General features: G+C 46.2%; 1 protein-coding gene across 1 annotated transcript in view; it reads left to right on the forward strand.

Moving 5' to 3' along the window:
• Positions 1–14217, forward strand: part of LOC138579844 (alpha-2-macroglobulin-like protein 1) — a 530696-nt gene extending 516479 nt beyond the window's left edge. The window contains exons 34-37 of the mRNA XM_069650076.1: positions 7006–7108; positions 9160–9201; positions 11485–11631; positions 13569–14217. Of these exons, the coding sequence (XP_069506177.1) occupies positions 7006–7108; positions 9160–9201; positions 11485–11631; positions 13569–13594 (318 nt within the window). The 3' untranslated portion in view covers positions 13595–14217. The remainder of the gene's footprint in view (positions 1–7005; positions 7109–9159; positions 9202–11484; positions 11632–13568) is intronic.
• The last annotated feature ends 7756 nt before the right edge of the window (positions 14218–21973 follow it).

Here is a 21973-nt window from a genome sequence, read left to right on the forward strand (position 1 = left end):
ATACAACCCTGGCCATGAACTTTTGCAGTCTAGGGTACTTTTACTCAGGACCACAGTCTTACCTTAAACTAGGGTTTAAATAGCCGTCTCACTGAACTGTGTTTCCTTGATCGTCTGCCCTGTTATGGTGATACATATCCCTTTATTCTTAGAGCATCTCCCCATTGGACTCCCTAGGCCTGACACCAATAAAAGATAGTTTGCACTCCACCTGTCAGTCCTGAGTCTTCTGAGGACCCCTCAGTCTATGACATGGCTCAGAAGTCTGTCTGCTCCTGTTATAAAGAGATCATCAGCCGTGTGCCTTGGTTGTTCTCTGTTACACCCCCATATTTAAAAAGTTGTCAGATAGTGGTTTAACTTCCCCAACCTCCTCCTCACCTGGGCCTTCTGATGAACTGTCCTTGGGGTCTGTTGTGGTCTTCTTCCGAGACTTCGGGTTGTCTTGTAGGTCAAAGGATCGAAAACAAAGGATCGAAACACAAAAGGGTCGAAACCAAAGGATCGAAAGTCAAAGGATCGACAACCCATACATATAATGTAAACAGGTCATTCAATCGAAACAAAAGGATCGAAAGTCAAAGGGTCGACAAACCACACACATAATATACACGGGTCATTTGATTGAAACAAAGGGCTAGCCCATTGAAATAGCAATGAACAAAAAAAAGGGTTAAAGGACATGATAGTAAATGAAGACTAAAGCACCTTGTATTAGAACAATAAGCACAGCTGACAGTTGAAAACAAACTGTCAGTCAGTCAGGAAAGTGACAGAGAGAGCAGCTGACCAAAACAACCGAGTGAATAGCGTATACGTGACTGGAAAAACGGTAAGTTACACACACTAAATAAGCGAATTAGAAAGTCGTTCACACAGTTTTTTATTTGTAATGGGGGGTTCCCCACACAACCCTCCCACTTTTTTAAAAAAAAATCTTTTTTATAAATGCGAAACCCCCCACAAAAAATATATAAATAAAAAAATAAGAAATTTGATTATTTTTTCGACATTAAAGTATTCCATATTATAACTTTCCACATTAAGCAAAAGATACTTTGACTGCACACTTGTTTCCCAAACATTATAGCAGAGTGGGTGAATTCATTTATACAATTTAATATTTCAGATACAATTCGATAAAGAAATGGAATTCATAAAATCGCAAATGGGTGCTTCACAATTGGCATATGAAGGATATGTGTACAACAAGGAATGCACAGGAAATGAAAAAAGCTATTGGAAATGTAAGGAATACAAAAAATGTAACTGCAACGGCAGAGCTATAACTGAAAGAGAAAACATACATTTAACTGGTGAGCATAACCATATGCCGGACAATACCACAGTTTTAAGAAAGAAAACGCTAAATGAATTGAAACAAAATGTAGAAATGAATAAAAATGAAGGAACAAGTTCACTCGTAAGCAAAGCTTATGAGAAGTTACCACTGCATGTAACAGCCCAAATGCCAAATATGAAGTTAGTGAAACGGAATGTAAACAGGCAGAAACAACGCAAAGAAAACTTACCAATAGCACCACAAAGTTATGTAAACATGATTGTACCAGACGTTTTACAAAAAACAGACAAGGGGGAGCAATTTCTGTGGAAATCGTTAGAAATAAACAGTGAGAAAATGTTAATTTTTACTACTTTTCAAAATATAACACACTTGGGGGGATTCAACTTCTTGGCATGGAGACGCTACTTTTAAAACATGTCCAACACCATTTCTTCAGTTTTACAGCATTCATGGCACAATAAATGGAACAGTGATACCTTTAATTTTTTTTAATGCCTGGAAAATCGGAAGAACTGTACAGCTGTATATATAAATTAATTAAAGAATCATTGCCGGAAGAAAAAAAAAAAAACAATAATCATAGATTTTGAACAAGGACAAATAAAAGCATTTTCAAAAATATATCCAGAGACACATATTCAAGGGTGTTTTTTTCATTTCGGACAATCATGGAAAAAAATTCAGAAATTAGGATTACGGACAATGTACACAGAATTCCAGCACCAGATCAAGAAATTATATGCGTTAGCTTTTGTAAAAGAGGACATGGTTGTGAAATATTATGACACTTTGATTGCATCAGAATACTACACAAATCATGAGGAACAATTAAGTAATTTAATGGACTATATGGAGTGCACGTGGATTGGACAACTAACAAGACATGGTACCAGAAGAAAGGGAAAATATGAAATACACATATGGAATTGCTATACATCAGTGAAAGAAAACTTGCCTAGAACAAACAATGTACAAGAGGGGTGGCACAGCAAAATAAATAAGGAATTCAACACCAACAACCCGAACTTATGGCACTTCATCAACAATCTAAAATCTGATCAAAATAGACAAGAAATAAAACTATCACAAACAATATCGCTGGAAAACCAACCAACCACCAAAAAAAAATACAGAGATTATTAAGAAAGAATCACAAGCATTGTAAACAATTTTAAAAGTACAGATCCTATGCAATTCCTAGAAGCAGCAGCATACAATTTAAAATGATAATAACAAATAAAAGCAAACTCACCAAATAAAACGCCAGCTCGGACACCGAAAACATATGCTGGAAACCATATCCAAATAGCTACAAATAGCCAAGTGAATCCGTCATCCGTTGAAGTCGAAAAGCAAAATCCATTAACAGGTTATCCAAGCCAAAAAATCCAAGACACGATCCAGTAAAAAAAGCATCCAAGCAGAAGAAAAAATCAACAAAAAGAAAAAATCCATCCGAAAATCCATTGAAAGTGGGAGCACGAGCAACAGGCATCCGAAAACGCGAGCAAAAGACTTCAAAAATGGCGTCTACGTCGACGCACGAAATGTAATACGTCACACGTTACAAACAGAAAACAATTATACATTACTATGCATGTTAAAAGTAATACAACATTACCATCTAGTGTTCAAAAAGTAATACATACAAAATAAAAAATGTTCTATGTTACAAAGCAATTCATATATTTATTTAAGAAATAAAAGCAGTTATATATTTATTTATTAATGTTACCTGCTTACAATGTTCAAAATATTACAAATATTACAACAAATAAATATAAAATATTTATTGAACAACAATAATAAAAATACATCAAATAAAAACCATTGTAAAGTTTATTTATTTTAAATACATTTCGACCAATTTCGATACTTTGACCATTCGACCCTATTATAATTCGACCAAATTGAGTCGACCCTTTAACTGTCGACCCTTTAACTGTCGACCCTTTAACTGGACACCGGTCTTTCCTTGCCTGGTTTCTTCTTTTTATCATGCAAGTAAGGTCTTGCTTCCTCAGAGGCCACCTTAGCAGGGAGTAGTACCTGCCCTATGGGAACCCCGAGGAGCAAAGCCCCAAAGACCAGGGAAAAAGCCTATTGGCAACAAAAAACCCTGGTAGTCTTCAAGATGAACAGTTGGGAATTGTCCAGAACTGGATGCTGGATAGAAGATATTATTCAGATTCCAAATCCTCAGAAAGTCTTGTCTCAATCCAGGTAGGGCGGTAGTAAATACTGGTTGCTGTTGCAAGGTGGTGATGGTCCTCAAATATATAGATGAAGTAATAATGCGGATGGGGAAGTCCTAGTTAGAAAGGAGCAGTATACAGACGTGATCTAGAGGGTAAGATTGCACAGAGAGAAAGAGAAAAGTCCCACTAGAAGACACGTAAGGTAGGAATACAAAAGAATAGTCAGAGCAGATATGCAGGAAACCCACAAGAAGAATCAGAAATTCCGTGCAACAAGAGAAAGGTAAGTCAAGTAGTAAACAAAGGCTTGCGGTGGTGCCGCGAAATAAAGGCCAGCACCGAAGTAGAATCTGGAAAAACCAAGGGTAAATGAGGTAAGCGCGAAAGAGGAGGAGTCGCAGGAAGCCACGAGGAGAAGCTCCGTATAGATGAGTTCTACGGGCAAAGAATAGAAAACCACTACGAAGAGGAGACAGACATGCAGAAGACCGCGAAGCGGAATTCGTACCACAGAGTAAGATGAAAATGCAGAGCAGGGCTGGAGGTGCCGACAGGACAGGAATCGTGAAAAGTAAAAAAAACAACCGGCACGGCACCGGAAACGAAAGTTAGAAAGCTACAAAGGCTGTAATACACAAAACCAGAAAGGCGGAAGACAGTACAAGAGAAAAGGTGGAGGGTTCCCACAGAAGCTAGGAAACCGGGAAGGATAAATACAAAGGTTGAATACTAAGCGGAGAACACTCGGCAGAGTATTACCATGTGCTGTAGCAACAGGGAACAGATATAACGCGCCGAGCCATGGGCGTGGTTAGTATTTATATATTTAGCCGCCATGTTGGATGAGGACTAGACAGAGACACCAAGTTCCCTGAAAGAATATAATATCTCCAGGCATTCCATACCTTCCATGGGCGAATCCTGACAGAAGTCAACAATTCCTTGTGTAGAGGTTGTCACAGACCAACTCCGGGTTACTTCTGACCAAAGAAGCTGAGTTAGTGCCTGGCTGGATGGAGGCAAGAATACTGTCCTTAGAAGAAGAAGATACACATTCTACTGGCAGGGCTGAGGAGTTTGACGCATTGCTACTTTGTGTGATGTACATGCCATCGGTGTAAAGCAATATATTATGATGTATCTCACTCTTGTAGAGGAGCAGATGAATGAGTTCTCCCTAACTCTCACACCATACCGCCGTCATATTGGAGCCATAGGAGAAGAGCGATAAATGGGATGTCATGTATTGTCGCGGTTTATAGTCAAAGTTTCGAATACATAGTGCCTCATTACGACCGGCCCCCTTCATTATGGGATTGCTGATTACGAGGTTCCCTTTGCGGGACCCGGATCCGACTTTTGGTAAAACCAGACGTCTTTTGCGGGTCCCGCGAGGGCAAGAGGGAGGTAATAACGGGCCACTTATAATGTGCCTATTGTTACCTCCCTCCCCATTCCCTTGAGCCCTATGGGGGCTCAAATGAGAATGGGGAATGGTTCCTGCAAGGACGAATTACCGGGTCCTCCTATGTCGGAATGACCCGGTAAGTCCCCATTGCAGGAACCAGGTAATGGAGCGCGGTTTGGAGGCAGCCATGGTGCAAATAGCACCATGCCTACCTCCAAACTCGTAATGAGGCCCTCTGTCTCTGTAGCCGACAAAGCCTGGGGCCGACCGTGTTTACAGTAATGGTAAAGCCAATGCTCCTTGTCAGTTCCCATGAGAGCATTGCACCGAACATTGCAGGGAGAGAAAATCCAAGATGGCGGGCTGACCTCTTCCAGGCTTGGTCTGCGAGGCGCAACAAACAGGGACAATCAGAGGTGAAACATCTGAAGTGCCTACAGCCCACCCATCCTAGGCACGCAGTCATTATTGGCCCCATCTGCAATCCATAGTACATGAGCTTGCACAGAGAGAGAGGGTATGAGACCATACACAAACGGAGGGAGGGAGAAGGCAGGTGTGGATATTTGAAGTAGTAGAGCAATGCAGAGAGATTGGCAGGTCCAGGAGGAGGTGCTGCAGAGAGGTACAAGAGGAGTTGGTGTGCAGGGAGGGCAGATACTAGAAGAGCTGCTGCGAGAGGTGCCGGTGCATTAGGGGGTTTATGAAGATCTAAGGGTGCAGAAGGTAGAGGAGGAGAAGAGAGAAGTGAAGGAGGAGCAGGAGGAGAAGTGGAAAGATCTGAAGGTGCAGGGCATGTAGGGGGACAGAGAAGTGAAGGAATGGGAGGAGGAGTGGAGAGACCTGTAGGTGCAGAGGATGCCTGAGGCCCAGAAACGCTGAGTGAGCCGGAGATGCTGGAGGGGTGCAAGAGCTCAGTGGGCATAAGGACATAAGGCAGTAGGAGAGGAGAATCAGGACGATTAAACGGAAGGAGGAGATAATGGAAGTGAAGCAAAGGAACATCAAAATGAGAAGTTGGGAAAAGGGGGGAGGGGTGAAGACAGCAAGGTGGAAGTGGATTGCCTTGAGGTACAGCCTCGGTAAGTGCCAGACAGAGAGAGAGCATCAAACCACTCATTGTCTTGGGGGAGCAGGAGAAAGAACAAGCTTGTGACTGAACAGTGAAGAGGTTAATCCACAGACAGCCTTAGGGACAGAAAATAAGCTTTGAGGCTGGTCCCCAGGTTCTAGTGAGCAGCCATTTGACGCATCGGCACTGCTTAGGTGAACGGATCAGGTCCAAGGGAGAGGGCAGTGCTGTAGAATCCAGCATCAGGAAAGCCCCTCTACCTATCTTACTTCTGGGAGATGGTGTAGACACTGGAGAAACAAAACTACATCTCCAACAGGAGTTCCAGTCCCTCCTAAAGTGCATTAAGAAGTCTGTGGTTGCAGGCAGAATCCTGCTGAGGAATACCCACGCTTCCCAACCATATGAAGTAGTGTATACGAGACTGTGAGTGTCGTGTGGGAGAGAACCAGAGAGACTTTTCTGGAGGACATATTTCTGAAGCAAAAAGACTTCCTTGTGTTTTTTGCCATTCAGATTTCTGAAGTTGCTCATCATTTCTATAGAGTTGCTAATACAACTTGTTGAATTTTGCTCTGTAACCTCTGTGGTTGCCTATTGGCTTCATGACAGCCTCACCCCAGCAATTAAACTTCAGGGGGGGGGGCAACATAAGCCATTGAGAATCAGGAAAGCCTTAGGGGCAGTACACAGCAATCACAATTAACCATTGGCTAAAATCATAATAGTTCAAATTAACAGTTGCCCTTCCTAGTGAATTGTCTTTGGTATCTGAGGTGACTAGAGCTCATTTTATTCCTTATTAGGCCACTGATTAGTAGTGCACTTACAGAGGACAGATTTAATTGTTCTATTTCCAGTTCTTTTAAACCTTAAGTTGCTCTGTTGTGAGTGCAGATTCGCTGGGAGCTTATTCTAGAGCGATGATCCTTATGCTGGAAGGAGTCAGTCTTTTACCTGTTTGTCTGAAAAGCTTAACGTTTTTACTAATCTCCATGCATTTTTGTGTTCTTTTTTTCAGCTGGGCCATGAGTCTAACAGTTTAACCTTCGCTGTGGAGCAAGAAACTCCCATCAAGAACTTGAAACCAGCAATCGTGACGGTCTCAGACTACTACAACCCAGGTGCGGTGCAGCCCCTTGTGGTTTAGGTCATTGTCAGATAGCAGGGTAGGGTCCAAGAACCAATCAGAAAAGTTATGTATGGACCACTGCTCGGTCGTTTTAAAGCATACAACACTAACCCCATAGAAAGATAAATGGAATTGATTCTGCAAATGAGACAAACTCTCGCTGCTCTGTGATACGAGCCCAGTCAGTGCCCGCAGAATAGAGAGTTGCTGGTATCTACTTTGCGCTCTGATCCCTTCTGTCACGGGAGATGCGGCAGGGATGGTGATGTCTGTTTTGAATAGAGAGAGGTTGAGATCTATATGATCCTTTCTTGAAAGAGGTGCTGTGACACTGCCTTAGTATACAGAGATGTTTAGATTTGCCCTATTTTGATCCATCGTTGTGACAGTGACATAGCTCTCAACCATTTATGTGGCAATGGCGGGTGAAAACACCCGATTTTATTTTTGGCGGGTGAGAGGCTCATTGAAACGAATGGGCGTGGAGGAGGCTTGGCGGGTGAGGCAGCTGTTTACAAGGCGGGTGACACCCGCCAAAAGCGTGTGAGTTGAGAGCTATGCAGTGATGGTAATAAACTTAAACACCTAACTTCTTAAATAACAAAGACTCTTGTTCTTCTAATATTTGCCACTCTTCTAATATTCACAGCACCTACTATATTGCTCTGGGGCAGTCATTAAGCCTGTGTTCCTGTCTCATCTGGGATGGCTGATCCAAATAACTGATGCTATAGCCCTTTCTAGGGTGTCATGGATTATGTGCCTCCGCTTCCTTGCTCTACAGCCAAGCAACCAATCAGGAAGCAGAATCGGCATGAACAAGAATTCACGGGAAGGCATGCAGGCAGTCCCCCTACATACAGAGACTTCCCTCTACGTACCCAGAGTGTACAAATAAACAAACAGTTGTTCAAGCATCACCAATTTCAAATTCAGTAGGATTGGTGTGATTAATGTGATTCGATTTTTCCCTTTGCATCTCCATATCAATTGTTTGAGACTTTGTTGGCTCATTGTCCACCTAACTCCAACCACAGGCCTGTTGGTTTTTATTAAGGTGTGTCACCGTAGCAGTATGGCAAAGCCAAGCAAAGCCTTCATCAGGCTCTCCTGATCCAAGGCCATCCCCGATGTATATCTCCTGCCTTACATTTGTCAATGTAATGTGATTCACTTTCTTCCAGACTAAAAAACTGTAGAGGGGATAAAACAAGGCAAATGTAATCATATGGGGAAAGAAATAGAGACAACAATCCACCGTGATGCGCTGTAAACAGATCCTTGTCAAATCACAAAGGAACTCATGTTCTTCAAGGTCAGAAATTGCCATGGGGACCTGTTATGCCCCTCCATGCAATTTTCGTCAGTTGCACTACAAAGTGCAAAAGGTAGGTGGAAATAAGGTGGGAAAATTGCCTTTACGCCTTCTTTTTCCACTTTGATGTGCAGATTGAGGAAATGCCCATTGTCATTTACGCGTGGCAGGCATCATTCACAATGGATTCTTATGGATCCCACATGCATTTGGCTGGTGTAAAAAGCTACCGGATGCCATAAAAATCAATTATAATTGTCATTGGTTATTTATAACATGCTTAATAGCTAAAGGTTTCTAAGCACGGACTCGGGGATCAAACCTGTGTTGCTCCGCATCGTCTTGGTTCCAAGGTGAGTGTGTTACCCCTGGGCTATCCTCCTGAGACTTCAACAGCTTTTGCGCCAGCATGACATTTCCAGGCTGGGATAAATGCAGGTGTATTTGTATAACCAAGAGGATAAGGGTGGCGGAAAGGGTTTCCATACCATATCCCCTCACCACCATAAAAATGAAGGAAAAGTTGCGGCGGTGGAAAAATCATGCATGAAACGGTTATGTATGCATTTTACACATGATTATTCCTCTACTTCAGCATGGACATGACATCCAAAGTCTTTCATGCAGCTTGTTCACCCCAGAAAACAGGTTAATCAATGTCATGTAGGTATGCACCACAGATTTGTTATTGATGTCTGCCTCTTGTCTCCCCACTTTTCTCATTGCAGAAGAGCACGCTGTGACAGATTACAGCGCCCCTTGCAGTGCAGGTATGTGCCCAGGCTTCTGTTCACCTGATTTCCCAGGGCAACGGCTACTCCCAGGGCAACGGCTACAACCGGATTATTATTATGTCAGGAGGAAGATGAGCAGGATAGTATAGGATGCTGCTATTTCCAATTGACTTTCTAATCCGAGTTGAATGTTCTTATTAAGGAGGTGATCCTCCCATCAGGTGCAACCTTTTCAGGGGACGATTGCAGGGAAGGTAAAAGATCAGGAATTTCCTTTTGATTGTGTGGGCTCTGAGAATATATATAAAAAGGTTTAGAATCAGGGGCTGCTCTTCATGGGATATATCATCAGGGGACCCCCCTATTTTGCCCCTACTTCCGAAATAATCAAAAACCTTGGCTGCACTATGGACTCAGGCTTAGCCCTCTCCCATCAGATCAATAATGTATCAAAATCCTGCCACTACCACCTCAAGCTCCTAAGGCACATTTTTCCGTACCTCACCTACCCCAACAGACTCGCCATTATGTCCACTGTTATGTCAAGACTAGACCAGGCCAACTCCTTATATCTGGATACCCCGGCATACCAACTTAACAAACTCCAAAGATCCCAAAATGTTGCCGCCAGACTCCTGCTTGCACTGGGACACAGGGATCACATCTCCCCCGCTCTCCGCAACCTTCACTGGTTGCCTGTTAGACGAAGGACCACTTTCAAAATTCTTTTCATTACCCACCGAGCAGTGAACAAAACTGGCCCAACTTATCTACAAGAGAAGATTACACCCTACCACCGATCACGCACCCTAAGGTCAAGCACTGCCCTCTTACTAGTGATTCCAGCTTCCAAATCAGCCAGGATTAGAGGGTCTGTCTATTCATCCCTGGCTCCAACTCTGTGGAACTGACTCCCTCCTCCCTCACATTCGACACACCCAAGACTACATGGCCTCCCTTAAAGCTCTGAAAAACTGACTTTTTCCATAACCATGACTAATGCACGCCGAAACTCACTGCAATTATAGAATCATGAGTTCAATGAAAATAGGCTCTCCAACACATAACACTGACCATGAGAATAATAACCCTCTGATCATACAAATCATAACCTACTCTGGTCCAACCTGTGAATCCACCCCTAAGTAACTCTACCACGAATCACGGGAACGATCACGGCCAGTTCATCCTGATCCAGAAATTAACCAGGACCCGTGAGCTCCAAAAGTACACCATCCACTCCCGACACTCACCTCTCCTACCACCATGCTCACTTTCCACTTTACACCAACAAACAATAGTATGCAGCTATACCCCTCGATCAATTTCGGCCTAGCTGCACACGTACAAACAATTCTCCATCAACACCTCAACAACCTGCTAGAGCGCAGATATACCCCACAGAAAAAACAGCCTAGCTGCACACATAAACTTCCTACACAGGTCTAATGCCGCCAGAATTCAGTCTCAGAGACCAACTACCTAACTGCACACATTCGACTGATCTCTCACTACCACCACACCTAATGTTAGGATGCTGCCACCATCACACAGATCACATTGGCTGCACACATATTGAGTGCACCCAAGCACTGTATTCCATCTCTACTGTCTCGACTGACCGGGACTATGGTCCCCAAGGGCTTTCAACTACAAGCGCTTTGAGATCATACCAATGATATATAGGGCGCTCTACAAATGCCAAGTAACAATAACAATAAAAATATTCACACAGCAATTAAACACCAGGCCTAGCCCCTCGCTTCTACACTTCAGGAAGGCGCTCCAGACCCTCCTCTTCAAGGAATGTCTCCTCCTTAACAGTTAGGTCCACAACCCTTCCACTCTCCACCTAACCCGAGACTGGGCGATCTGCAAGCCACTGTTTCCCCCATACCTTGCTACCAATTGCCCTCCCTCCCAGTTCCCTGTGGTTAGCTCCCCACTCCCTTACATCGCCTCCTTGCGATCTGCTGCCCTTACTCTGTTGCTTAGTGAAGCCAAGGCCATGCTCAATAACCAACGTTTAGCGTTTTACGGTTATTGCTTTGCATAAGCAGGAAATATTCGTGTTGGTCTTTATAACAATAGAATCTTATTGGGGGATACATGAGCAGGGCAAATGTCATTGGTATTCATGATCAGAGCACATTCATATTTCTGACTTTTGCTCAGGGATATTCCTATTGGGTATTATTTTATGATTTACCAGAAAATGGCGGTCTGCCTGGAAGCATTTTCATTTCTCTCATGTGCTTTATAAGAAGGGCGAGTTAGGTCTAGATGATACATTTTCTTTCTATCAATCTCCTTGAACAGCTGAGCGCCAGTGTGGGATAGAGCCCAAGTCCAGAACTGACTGCGGGTTCCATGGAATCACGGCAGAGGTGTGTGTCCAGAAGGGCTGTTGCTTCGATTCCAAAATCCCAGAAGTCGTCTGGTGCTTCCTTCCTTTTGGACATCAAGGTATTCATGGGTGTTTGGGAGGGGGCACAAATGAAGTAACTGAATGACTTTAAAGAGCCAACTCATCGACTTGAACTTGAAGGCAGCTGTTTTCAGCAATGCAGATTTACCTCTGAAATTAATACACTACAGCATGTGATAGCTCTAGACTTCTAAAATGTTCTCTTCAAGACATTTTGTCATTCTGTTTCTTGCATGCCATTCTTCAATGTAAAATTCTATTTACTGTTTCCTTCCTCTCATTTCTGTTTTTTCATCATCTGATGAATACGTTCTTTGTGTCTCCGAAAGCTAATGCATTACACCATCTCAGCATAATACTTTCAGTGAATCCCCTAAAAGGCCTACAAACGCAAAGGTTTGGGGTTCAGGTGGACTAGAGAAAAACATAATAAAGGAGGAGCAACGTGGGTGGGTTTAGTGTCTACAGCCGGTGTCTGCATTTACTAGTACAGTATCAACTACCAGGAGTGGGGGGCGGGGGCTGCTGGTTCCCGCGGGTACCAGGGCAGTGCTAAAACAAATAAGTCTATATTGAAGCCATTTGTAACGCATCAGCATATCACCTTGTTGCCAGTTTGCTGTGCTGTGTAGTCAGGGTCGGTGCTGCCAGGAAGAGTATGTGCCAGCCCCCCATTTGGGAGTTGTTGGGGTGCCTATAGTCACTTCATATATGCGGCACGCCTGACATATGAGCAAGTCTTTTAAACACCAGATGGGGATTGGTCCCTTTTGAAGGTTGTCTAGGGGGTTTACATGCCTAATTGAACAGGTAGCAGGCCGTCATTGCTTTCCTGAAGGAAGCATAGTTGGATATGATCGTCCCCTGTGTATTGAGCCCAGAACTTTCATTGTTTCTCCCTCAAGCTTCTTAGGAGCGTAGACGAATGAAGCAACAGTGTTGCCACTTAGGTCTTAATTGGGATGTCACTGGAACCTAGATTTTGCAGGCATGTGGTCCCTTTCAGTGGCGGAGCTAGGGGGGCAGCCCCCCTGGCTCCTTCCTGGTTACCAGTGCACCCCCACAGCCTCCCGCTGCCGCCCTATTAGCCGCCCCCCTCTGGTACCAAATGCTGCCCCCACTACTGGTGCCTTTTACTCCCAAGGCTTCCTATATCATGCATAGACATATGGATGCCATGCTTTGCCCTGCTGAAGATCTCTTAAGACTGGGCTTGCGTGAGCCGCGGCCTTTATCACCTTCACCTGGAAACCATGTGTGGATCACATTGCAATAATCAGCCTGGGACTGGACCAGAGATCTGGTGGATTTTGGATCTCCCCGCTAGATTAAGATGACCTTTCCCAGCATCAGGCTCTGGAGGATTACTCTTGCTCTCAGCCACACCACTAAGGTCTTGGCCATGCCATTTAATCTGAGTAGCAGAAATCAGACTCTTCATATTCTGGTGCAGAGTCCATACTCCTTCCTGTGCCGGGTGCACATCCATGCGAGTATGGACACTGCAGACTGCCATGGAGACCATCTTTATACTCGCCAGCAACAGCTCAGTCAGTTTGGGTGAAAGATTTTCCAATTTGGGTCCTCCTAGTAAGGAGCCAACCTGAGACGTTCTACACTTTGGGGAAGAAGGTCCCTTTAAATCACTTGGTCAGACATCCAGGCACTAGAAAGCTAACTAGTCACTGTTTCAACTGCTCAGAGGGGTCCATTAAATACAGGCGTAGACCACAATGCCGCGACGGCATCTTGAACACAAGGACATCTCGTGCAAGGTCAGACGTGGGTCTAGATTGGAGCCCTGTTTGGTTCTGCAAGATGCTGTCGTTTGGGCTCAATAGAGACAATTTTGCTGCCTAGGCACATCCATCGCACAGGGCTCAACCACATCCTTACGTAGATGCCTCCAACATGGAGAAGGATCTTTGTAAAATGGTAATCCCCTTTTCTTGTCTGCTTTTTTCTGCTCCCTTAGATGATGTGAAAGATCAGGTGTCCTAATCCACCTGTTCCCATAGACCTGGATGAACAGACAACTTGCAAGTCGATCAGGAACCACCAGAACAAGTGCTGAAGCCTGAGGAATGTCCATCTTCATCGTAGCATCAGCAGCGACGGCATCCATAGCATCAGCAGCAACGGCATCCATAGCATCAGCAGCAACGGCATCCATAGCATCAGCGGCTACGGCATCCCTAGCATCAGCAGCTACGGCATCCATAGCATCAGCAGCTACGGCATCCCTAGCATCAGCAGCAACGGCATCCATAGCATCAGCAGCAACGGCATCCCTAGCATCAGCAGCAACGGCATCCCTAGCATCAGCAGCAACGGCATCCCTAGCATCAGCAGCTACGGCATCCGTAGCATCAGCAGCAACGGCATCCCTAGCATCAGCAGCAACGGCATCCCTAGCATCAGCAGCTACGGCATCCATAGCATCAGCAGCAACGGCATCCCTAGCATCAGCAGCGACGGCATCCCTAGCATCAGCAGCTACGGCATCCATAGCATCAGCAGCAACGGCATCCGTAGCATCAGCAGCGACGGCATCCATAGCATCAGCAGCGACGGCATTTGTAGCAACAGCAGCGACGGCATCCGTAGCATCAGCAGCGACGGCATCCATAGCATCAGCAGCGACGGCATCCATAGCATCAGCAGCGACGGCATTTGTAGCAACAGCAGCGACGGCATCCGTAGCATCAGCAGCGACGGCATCCGTAGCATCAGCAGCGAAGGCAACCCACAGCTACTGCTATCACGCACATGTACATTCAGCTCTGTAAGGGGGTCTTTGACTGCCATATGGGTGCCATTAAGGGCCTATTTTACCAGAACGTGTCATTTCCCAGTTAATTTCCTTCTCCCCTCTTGTTTGCATCAATGCTGGATCCCCCATGTATGTTCCCTCTGGCTATGTAGTGATCACATATGCCAACCTTACACAGGGATCGCCCACGCCAGAGTTTTCAGGCAGGATCTTAGATCATCTTGGCTTGAGACTGATGCCCAAGGAAGGCATGTGTGGAATAAGATGGCAGGCAGCTGTACCCGTGCCCATTGACTACAGAAGAGCTGACCTTTATAGTGAATCTCTCTCTTCACCCAATTCACAAGCCCTCTCTTTCTCTCTCCCTCTCTCGTTGCCTCTGTCTTTTTCTCTCTCGCTTTCTCGGCCTCTCTCCATCTCTCTCTTTCTTCTCTTTCTCTCTCCATCTCTCTCTCTCTCTTTCCCTTTGTCTCTTTCTCTCTCCCTCTCTTTCGCGGCCTCTCTCCATCTCTCTCTCTCTTTCTCTCTCCCTCTCTCTCTCTCTGCCTCTTTCTTTCTCTCTCGCTTTCTTGGCCTCTCTCCATCTCTCTCTTTCCTCTCTTTCTCTCTCCCTCTCTCTCTGCCTTTGTCTTTCTCTCTCGCTTTCTCGGTCTCTCTCCATCTCTCTCTCTCTCTGCCTCTGTCTTTCTCTCTCTCACTTTCTCGGCCTCTCTCCCTCTCGCTCTCTCTCTCTCTCTCTCTCTCTAGCTTTCTTGGTCTCTCTCTAGCTGTCTTGGTCTCTCTCTGTCTCTCTTCCGCTCTCTCTCTCTCTCTTTCTCTCTCCCCCTCTCTCTTTGCCTCTGTCTTTCTCTCTCGCCTTGGCCTCTCCCCATCTCTCTCTCTCTCTCTCTGTCTCTCTCTCTCTCTCTCTCCCTGCCTCTGTCTTTCTCTCTCTCACTTTCTCGGTCCTCTCTCCATCTCTCGCTCTCTTTCCCTTTGTCTCTCTCCCTCTTTCTCTCTCTCTCTCTCTTTCCCTTTCTCTCTTCCTCTCTCTCGCGGCCTCTCTCCATCTCTCCATCTCTCTCCCTCTTTCTCTTTCTCTCTTCCCCTCTTTCTCTCTCTCTCTTCCTCTATCTTTCTCTCGCTTTCTCGGCCTCTCTCCATCTCTCTTTTGCTCTCGCCTCTCTGTTTTTCTCCCTCCCTCCCTCTTTCTCTCTCTCTCGCCCCTTCTCATGACACTGGACTCTGTATCTAGCACGCTCTCTTCTGCTTCTCCTATGCGCCCAGCACCTCTTTTTGCTCCCTTCTATGCGTTCGCACAGTCCTCCTCACGCCCTCCCGCCCTGTCCTCTTTGTCCTCTCTTAAAGTGCACCTTTTGTTGCTTCTGTTATTACCTGGACGGCACATACACCGCATGCGATGTCTTTTGTAAGGGCTATACTCCCCGCATTGAATTATATGTCATTGTATAAAAAGATGTCTTCACTTAATGTCTTCACTCATGACCCATGTGTACTATGCTTGCACGCGCATCTGCTGAATGACTCATTTCCCCCTAGTAGGGCATAGTCACATAAAGAAAACAGCAATAGCAAACCGTACATCAATATGAAATCAACCTGATTCAAAAATGGGAACACATTAAAAGATGAGTAAATATCAATACCGCCCCATCTCGTCACATCCTGCTACCTTCGCCTATCCTTGCAGCTGTCACTCCTTCACCCCTTCTGGCTAGCTGGAACAACACCCAACACCTTACTTCCTGACCTACACAGACTGCACCTACACTCATGCTCTCACTCATCCACATCCTGACCTCCAGAGGCTTCACCTACACTTGTGAATACAGGCACCAACATATCACATCCTGACCTCCACATGCTGCACCCACGCCAGTGCACAGACGTATCCATATCTCACGTCCTCACCTCCACAGATTGCACCTACATGCATACACACACTCATCCACATCTCACACCCTGAACTCCACAGGTTGCACCTACACTTATACTCACACACATCAGCATCTCATACCCTGACCGCCACAGGCGGCACCCACACCAATGCACAGACGTATCCACATTTCACATCCTCACCTTCAAAGGCTGCACCTACACTCATGAAGACGAACATCCAGCTCTCACATCCTCTCCTCCACAGGTTACACCTAAACCCATACACATGCTCATCCACATCTCACACCCTGACCTTCACAGGCTGCACCCACACCAATGCACAAACTTAACCACATGTCACATCCTCACCTTCAAAGGCTGCATCTACACTCATGAAGACGAACATCCAGCTCTCACATCCTCTCCTCCACAGGTTGCACCTACATGCATAAACACACTCATCCACATCTCACACCCTGACCTCCACAGGCTGCACCTAAAATTATGCACACACTCATCCGCATATCACACCGTGACCTCCACAGGATGCACCCATACCATATATATAAATAAATAAAATACAAATACAAATAAATACCAATGCACAGACATATCCACATCTCACATCCTCACCTCCACAGGTTGCACCTACACACAGGCACACATCCATCCACATCACACACCCTGACCTCCACAGGCTGCAACAACACTCATGTACACACTAAGGTCACAAGACGTCACACACACACCCCCACACAAACCCAAAGGGGTAAAAAAAAAAAAGAAAATGTCCTCCCTACTCTCTCGTGCAACCACTCATCCAAACATTCCCTATCTGCTCATGACTTAATGCCAAGGAGTGTTGCAACCCTTGACCCTAAGCACAGTGAACATACACTTTAGTTTGCGTTCATTGACAACCTCTGCTTTCTTGATTTTCACCCAGTCACCTTTCTCCAACTTAAAACGACATGCACCCTTATTCATGTCAAGCAACTCCTTTTTTTCACTCAGACTTCCTTCTCACAACTGCATCTCTATAGCATGCCGGGAGAATAGCTCTGGGCAATGGATTTGTGTTGGAATCAAGACAACGCAAAGAATGCCAGTCCTGCGCTTAGAGGCTGGTTTCTGGCATTAAGCATGCTATAAAAGAATAATTAATTAATGCTAAGTTGGCTCACTCTAGCCAAGGAAGGCAGACTTGAGTGTTTGCATTCTTTCAAAGCTTCGAGTGGGAGTTCACATGTGATCATAATCTTTGCGGTTACACTTTTGATCGGCCCTGTCTTCTAATTTCCTCTAATTTCCCTTTCCTCTATTGTATCTTCTATCAGCACCCAGTTAACTCCTTCTACAATACCATTCACTTCCCGGTGATAAATTGATGTGTCCTTATAATTAATACTATTCAACTCCAAAACCTCCTACAGCTTTCTCAACAAGCAGGAACTGTTCTACCTGTTCTAACACTATAGGTAAACAGTGATACAGCACCATCTAGAACCCACTTCGCCAATTTGGACCCACCATCCACTGAAAACTCCACAACAATCACAGATACACACACACATATATGTATGGGTGACCAGACACCACTCAAACATTACCAATAATCCCTTCCTCTATTTACACCCTTCTTAGGACATTGAAATGTAATGAATGATATCAAGACAAACTGAGGGAACAACGCTAGCCTATGAAAAAACACATGAAGCTAATCACTTAATAATTCTATGGATGTGGGTATAGTAACAAGTGTATGCAGAATGGAACTAGCCATCTTTTTCCAAGAGTGTGCAATGAAGAGGTTTCACAGTGAGGCATCATTGCCATCAGCAGGACTCAGAAAATATCCCTTCTCTGCTATTCACAAATAGTCTGATTCTGATTTGGGAGAATCAGGGAAACGGAGATGCCGCCTCGAGATGACCCCAAGGTCATGGGCCTTGTGTTTCTCCTACAGCTGTAGAATCCAGCATGCAGTCCTGTATCATATGGACATTGCTATGGGAACCTATGCGTCCCTGTTTAAACAAACAATACATCCACGTTGATTCAAAAAGCAGCTATTTAGTACAATGGAGATCTCCTGGATTTGGACACTGAGCTGAGAAGATGGCATAGACTGACACCTCTCTCTCCAGGGACCACTTTACCTTCTAGCGCCGTGAAGGAAACATCCATTGGTTTCTTGAGTCAAGCTTCTGTGTACATTTCCAATTCATGGCTATGGTCTGGTTCATTTTCATCCCCCATAATGCTGGTGGGTACATTTGAACTGATACCTTCTTCCCGCAGATCCCTCATCTTTGAAATATCTCCAGGCAGAGGGGTGGAGGCTGGCTCCAGAAAATCCTGAAATAGGCAACATGTGAGGGCTATGTGACTCCGTCCCTGGCTACGTCACGGCATCGTGAGCACCACTGGCGCTGGGTGTGACGTAGCTGATACATATATGGATCCAACGTGCCCCACTCACCAGAGACGCCACTGCCCAATCTTTCTGCCACTTTTCCATGTGTCTCCCCAGAAGACCCTGGAATGCAAGCCTAGCAGTAAAAGCAAGAAGCAAATGGTGGCCCCGCATCCACACAAGAGCTGTGTCCTATGGTTGGATGCAGAGCATGACGCCAACGCTTGGGTGGCCCTTTCAGCAAAGGTCTCAGCAGTTGGTTGGTTAATTTGTGAGAAAAAAAAGGTCAACTCATTACTTTCAAATATGTTCAAAACTGCCTATCTGAGAAGCAAAACTATGACGACTTTTGCAAAACTGCACAATGTATTCACACACACTGCACATCAACATGCTGCATTGCTGCATGCATAACCAGCGCGCAGGAGTGCTTACAGGCATCTCAGGGGGCCTTAATGCCATACATGAGCAGCACACCCAGCCCTGCCACCGCAAGCCCCCGCTTAGAGCCCTGAAAAACCCACCCAAACAAAGTGTGAACCCTTTACCCCACACACAAATGCATTCGATGAACATTTATTCGTTACAAAATATTCGATGAAAAATGTTTAGATGAAACATTCTTCGATGAAAAGACGGGGTGCCTTTTGTTCTCTCGCAGCTCCACATTTGTGATGGGTAAAGACAACGACAAGTACCTGGCGGTGCAGAAGGCGCCGCTCACACCTGCCAGGGGCATAGTTGCCTCTGCTGTCGCTGCCCTCGGGCAGCTGTCGCCTGGAGTGCCTTCGTGATCTAAATAAATAAATGGAGCTCCTGCACTCACCAGCATTTCTAGTCTGAGCTGCCTGTAGTCCACATTTATAAAGAGACAAGTAATAATGCAAACCCGCCAAATCAATGAACAAGTCCAGGGCTGGCTGAGTCCATCATGGATGCCGTTGGTCAGGCGACAGTGTTGCAATGAGAGTGTGGAGGCACTGCTCCTGGCACCAGGCCGGTCTGATCGATGGAAATGTTCTCTTGACTTCCACAATAATGGAGGCCAGCGTGACAGAGCTGGCCCCAGCCCCGCCAGATTCGTGGGGACTGTAATATTAAATGTTTCCATAAATCTAACCATTTATTGACCAAACGTGTTCTTATTGTATCGCCCTCTACATGACAAACCAATGAATGGTGAAGGGGGTGGCGCGATCTAACTTGTCAGGGTCCGAGGACCACAGGAGACATGGGGGGGGGGGTGGAATGGCACACCACAATGTCACTGCCTAAGGTGACAAAAGTCACTGCACCAGCTCTGCAGACAAGATAGCAAAGGCAGATGGCATTTACCCTCTCAAGATGAACGCCTTCCTGCCCTGGCAGTGGACATGAAATACTTCCATGCAGCCTCTCAACATCAACAACTTCCAGAAGGCAACATAGCGCTGGCAGAGGACATGGACCACATTCATGCAGCCTCTCAACATCACCAACTTCCCGCAGGCAACACAGCGCTGGCAGAGGACATGCATCGCATTCATGCAGCCTCTCAAAATCAACAACTTCCAGCAGGCAACACAGCGCTGGCAGAGGACATGCACCGCGTTCATGCAGCCTCTCAACATCAACAACTTCCAGAAGGCAACACAGCGCTGGCAGAGGACATGCACCGCGTTCATGCAGCCTCTCAAAATCAACAACTTCCAGCAGGCAACACAGCGCTGGCAGAGGACATGCACCGCATTCATGCAGCCTCTCAACATCAACAACTTCCAGCAGGCAACATAGCGCTGGCAGAGGACATGTACCGCGTTCATGCAGCCTCACAACATCAACAACTTCCAGCAGGCAACACAGCGCTGGCAGAGGACATGCACCGCGTTCATGCAGCCTCTCAACATCAACAACTTCCAGCAGGCAACACAGCGCTGGCAGAGGACATGCACCGCGTTCATGCAGCCTCTCAACATCAACAACTTCCAGCAGGCAACACAGCGCTGGCAGAGGACATGCACCGCGTTCATGCAGCCTCTCAACATCAACAACTTCCAGAAGGCAACATAGCGCTGGCAGAGGACATGCACCGCGTTCATGCAGCCTTTCAACATCAACAACTTCCAGCAGGCAACATAGCGCTGGCAGAGGACATGCACCGCGTTCATGCAGCCTCTCAACATCAACAACTTCCAGAAGGCAACACAGCGCTGGCAGAGGACATGCACCGCGTTCATGCAGCCTCTCAACATCAACAACTTCCAGAAGGCAACATAGCGCTGGCAGAGGACATGCACCGCGTTCATGCAGCCTTTCAACATCAACAACTTCCAGCAGGCAACATAGCGCTGGCAGAGGACATGCACCGCGTTCATGCAGCCTTTCAACATCAACAACTTCCAGCAGGCAACATAGCGCTGGCAGAGGACATGCACCGCGTTCATGCAGCCTCTCAACATCAACAACTTCCAGAAGGCAACACAGCGCTGGCAGAGGACATGCACCGCGTTCATGCAGCCTCTCAACATCAACAACTTCCAGCAGGCAACACAGCGCTGGCAGAGGACATGCACCACATTCATGCAGCCTCTCAACATCAACAACTTCCAGCAGGCAACACAGCGCTGGCAGAGGACATGCACCGTATTCATGCAGCCTCTCAACATCAACAACTTCCAGAAGGCAACAAAGCGCTGGCAGAGGACATGCACCGCATTCATGCAGCCTCACAACATCAACAACTTCCAGCAGGCAACATAGCGCTGGCTGAGGACATGCACCGCGTTCATGCAGCCTCTCAACATCAACAACTTCCAGCAGGCAACACAGCGCTGGCAGAGGACATGCACCGTGTTCATGCAGCCTCTCAACATCAACAACTTCCAGCAGGCAACACAGCGCTGGCAGAGGACATGCACCGCGTTCATGCAGCCTCTCAACATCAACAACTTCCAGAAGGCAACACAGCGCTGGCAGAGGGCATGCACCGCGTTCATGCAGCCTTTCAACATCAACAACTTCCAGCAGGCAACATAGCGCTGGCAGAGGACATGCACCGCATTCATGCAGCCTTTCAACATCAACAACTTCCAGCAGGCAACATAGCGCTGGCAGAGGACATGCACCGCGTTCATGCAGCCTCTCAACATCAACAACTTCCAGCAGGCAACACAGCGCTGGCAGAGGACATGCACCGCGTTCATGCAGCCTCTCAACATCAACAACTTCCAGAAGGCAACACAGCGCTGGCAGAGGACATGCACCATGTTCATGCAGCCTTTCAACACCAACAACTTCCAGAAGGCAACATACTACTGGCAGAGGACATGCACCA

Source organism: Ambystoma mexicanum, chromosome 3p (assembly GCF_040938575.1).
Source record: "Ambystoma mexicanum isolate Mex_15411 chromosome 3p, UKY_AmexF1_1, whole genome shotgun sequence".
Classification (NCBI taxonomy): domain Eukaryota; kingdom Metazoa; phylum Chordata; class Amphibia; order Caudata; family Ambystomatidae; genus Ambystoma; species Ambystoma mexicanum.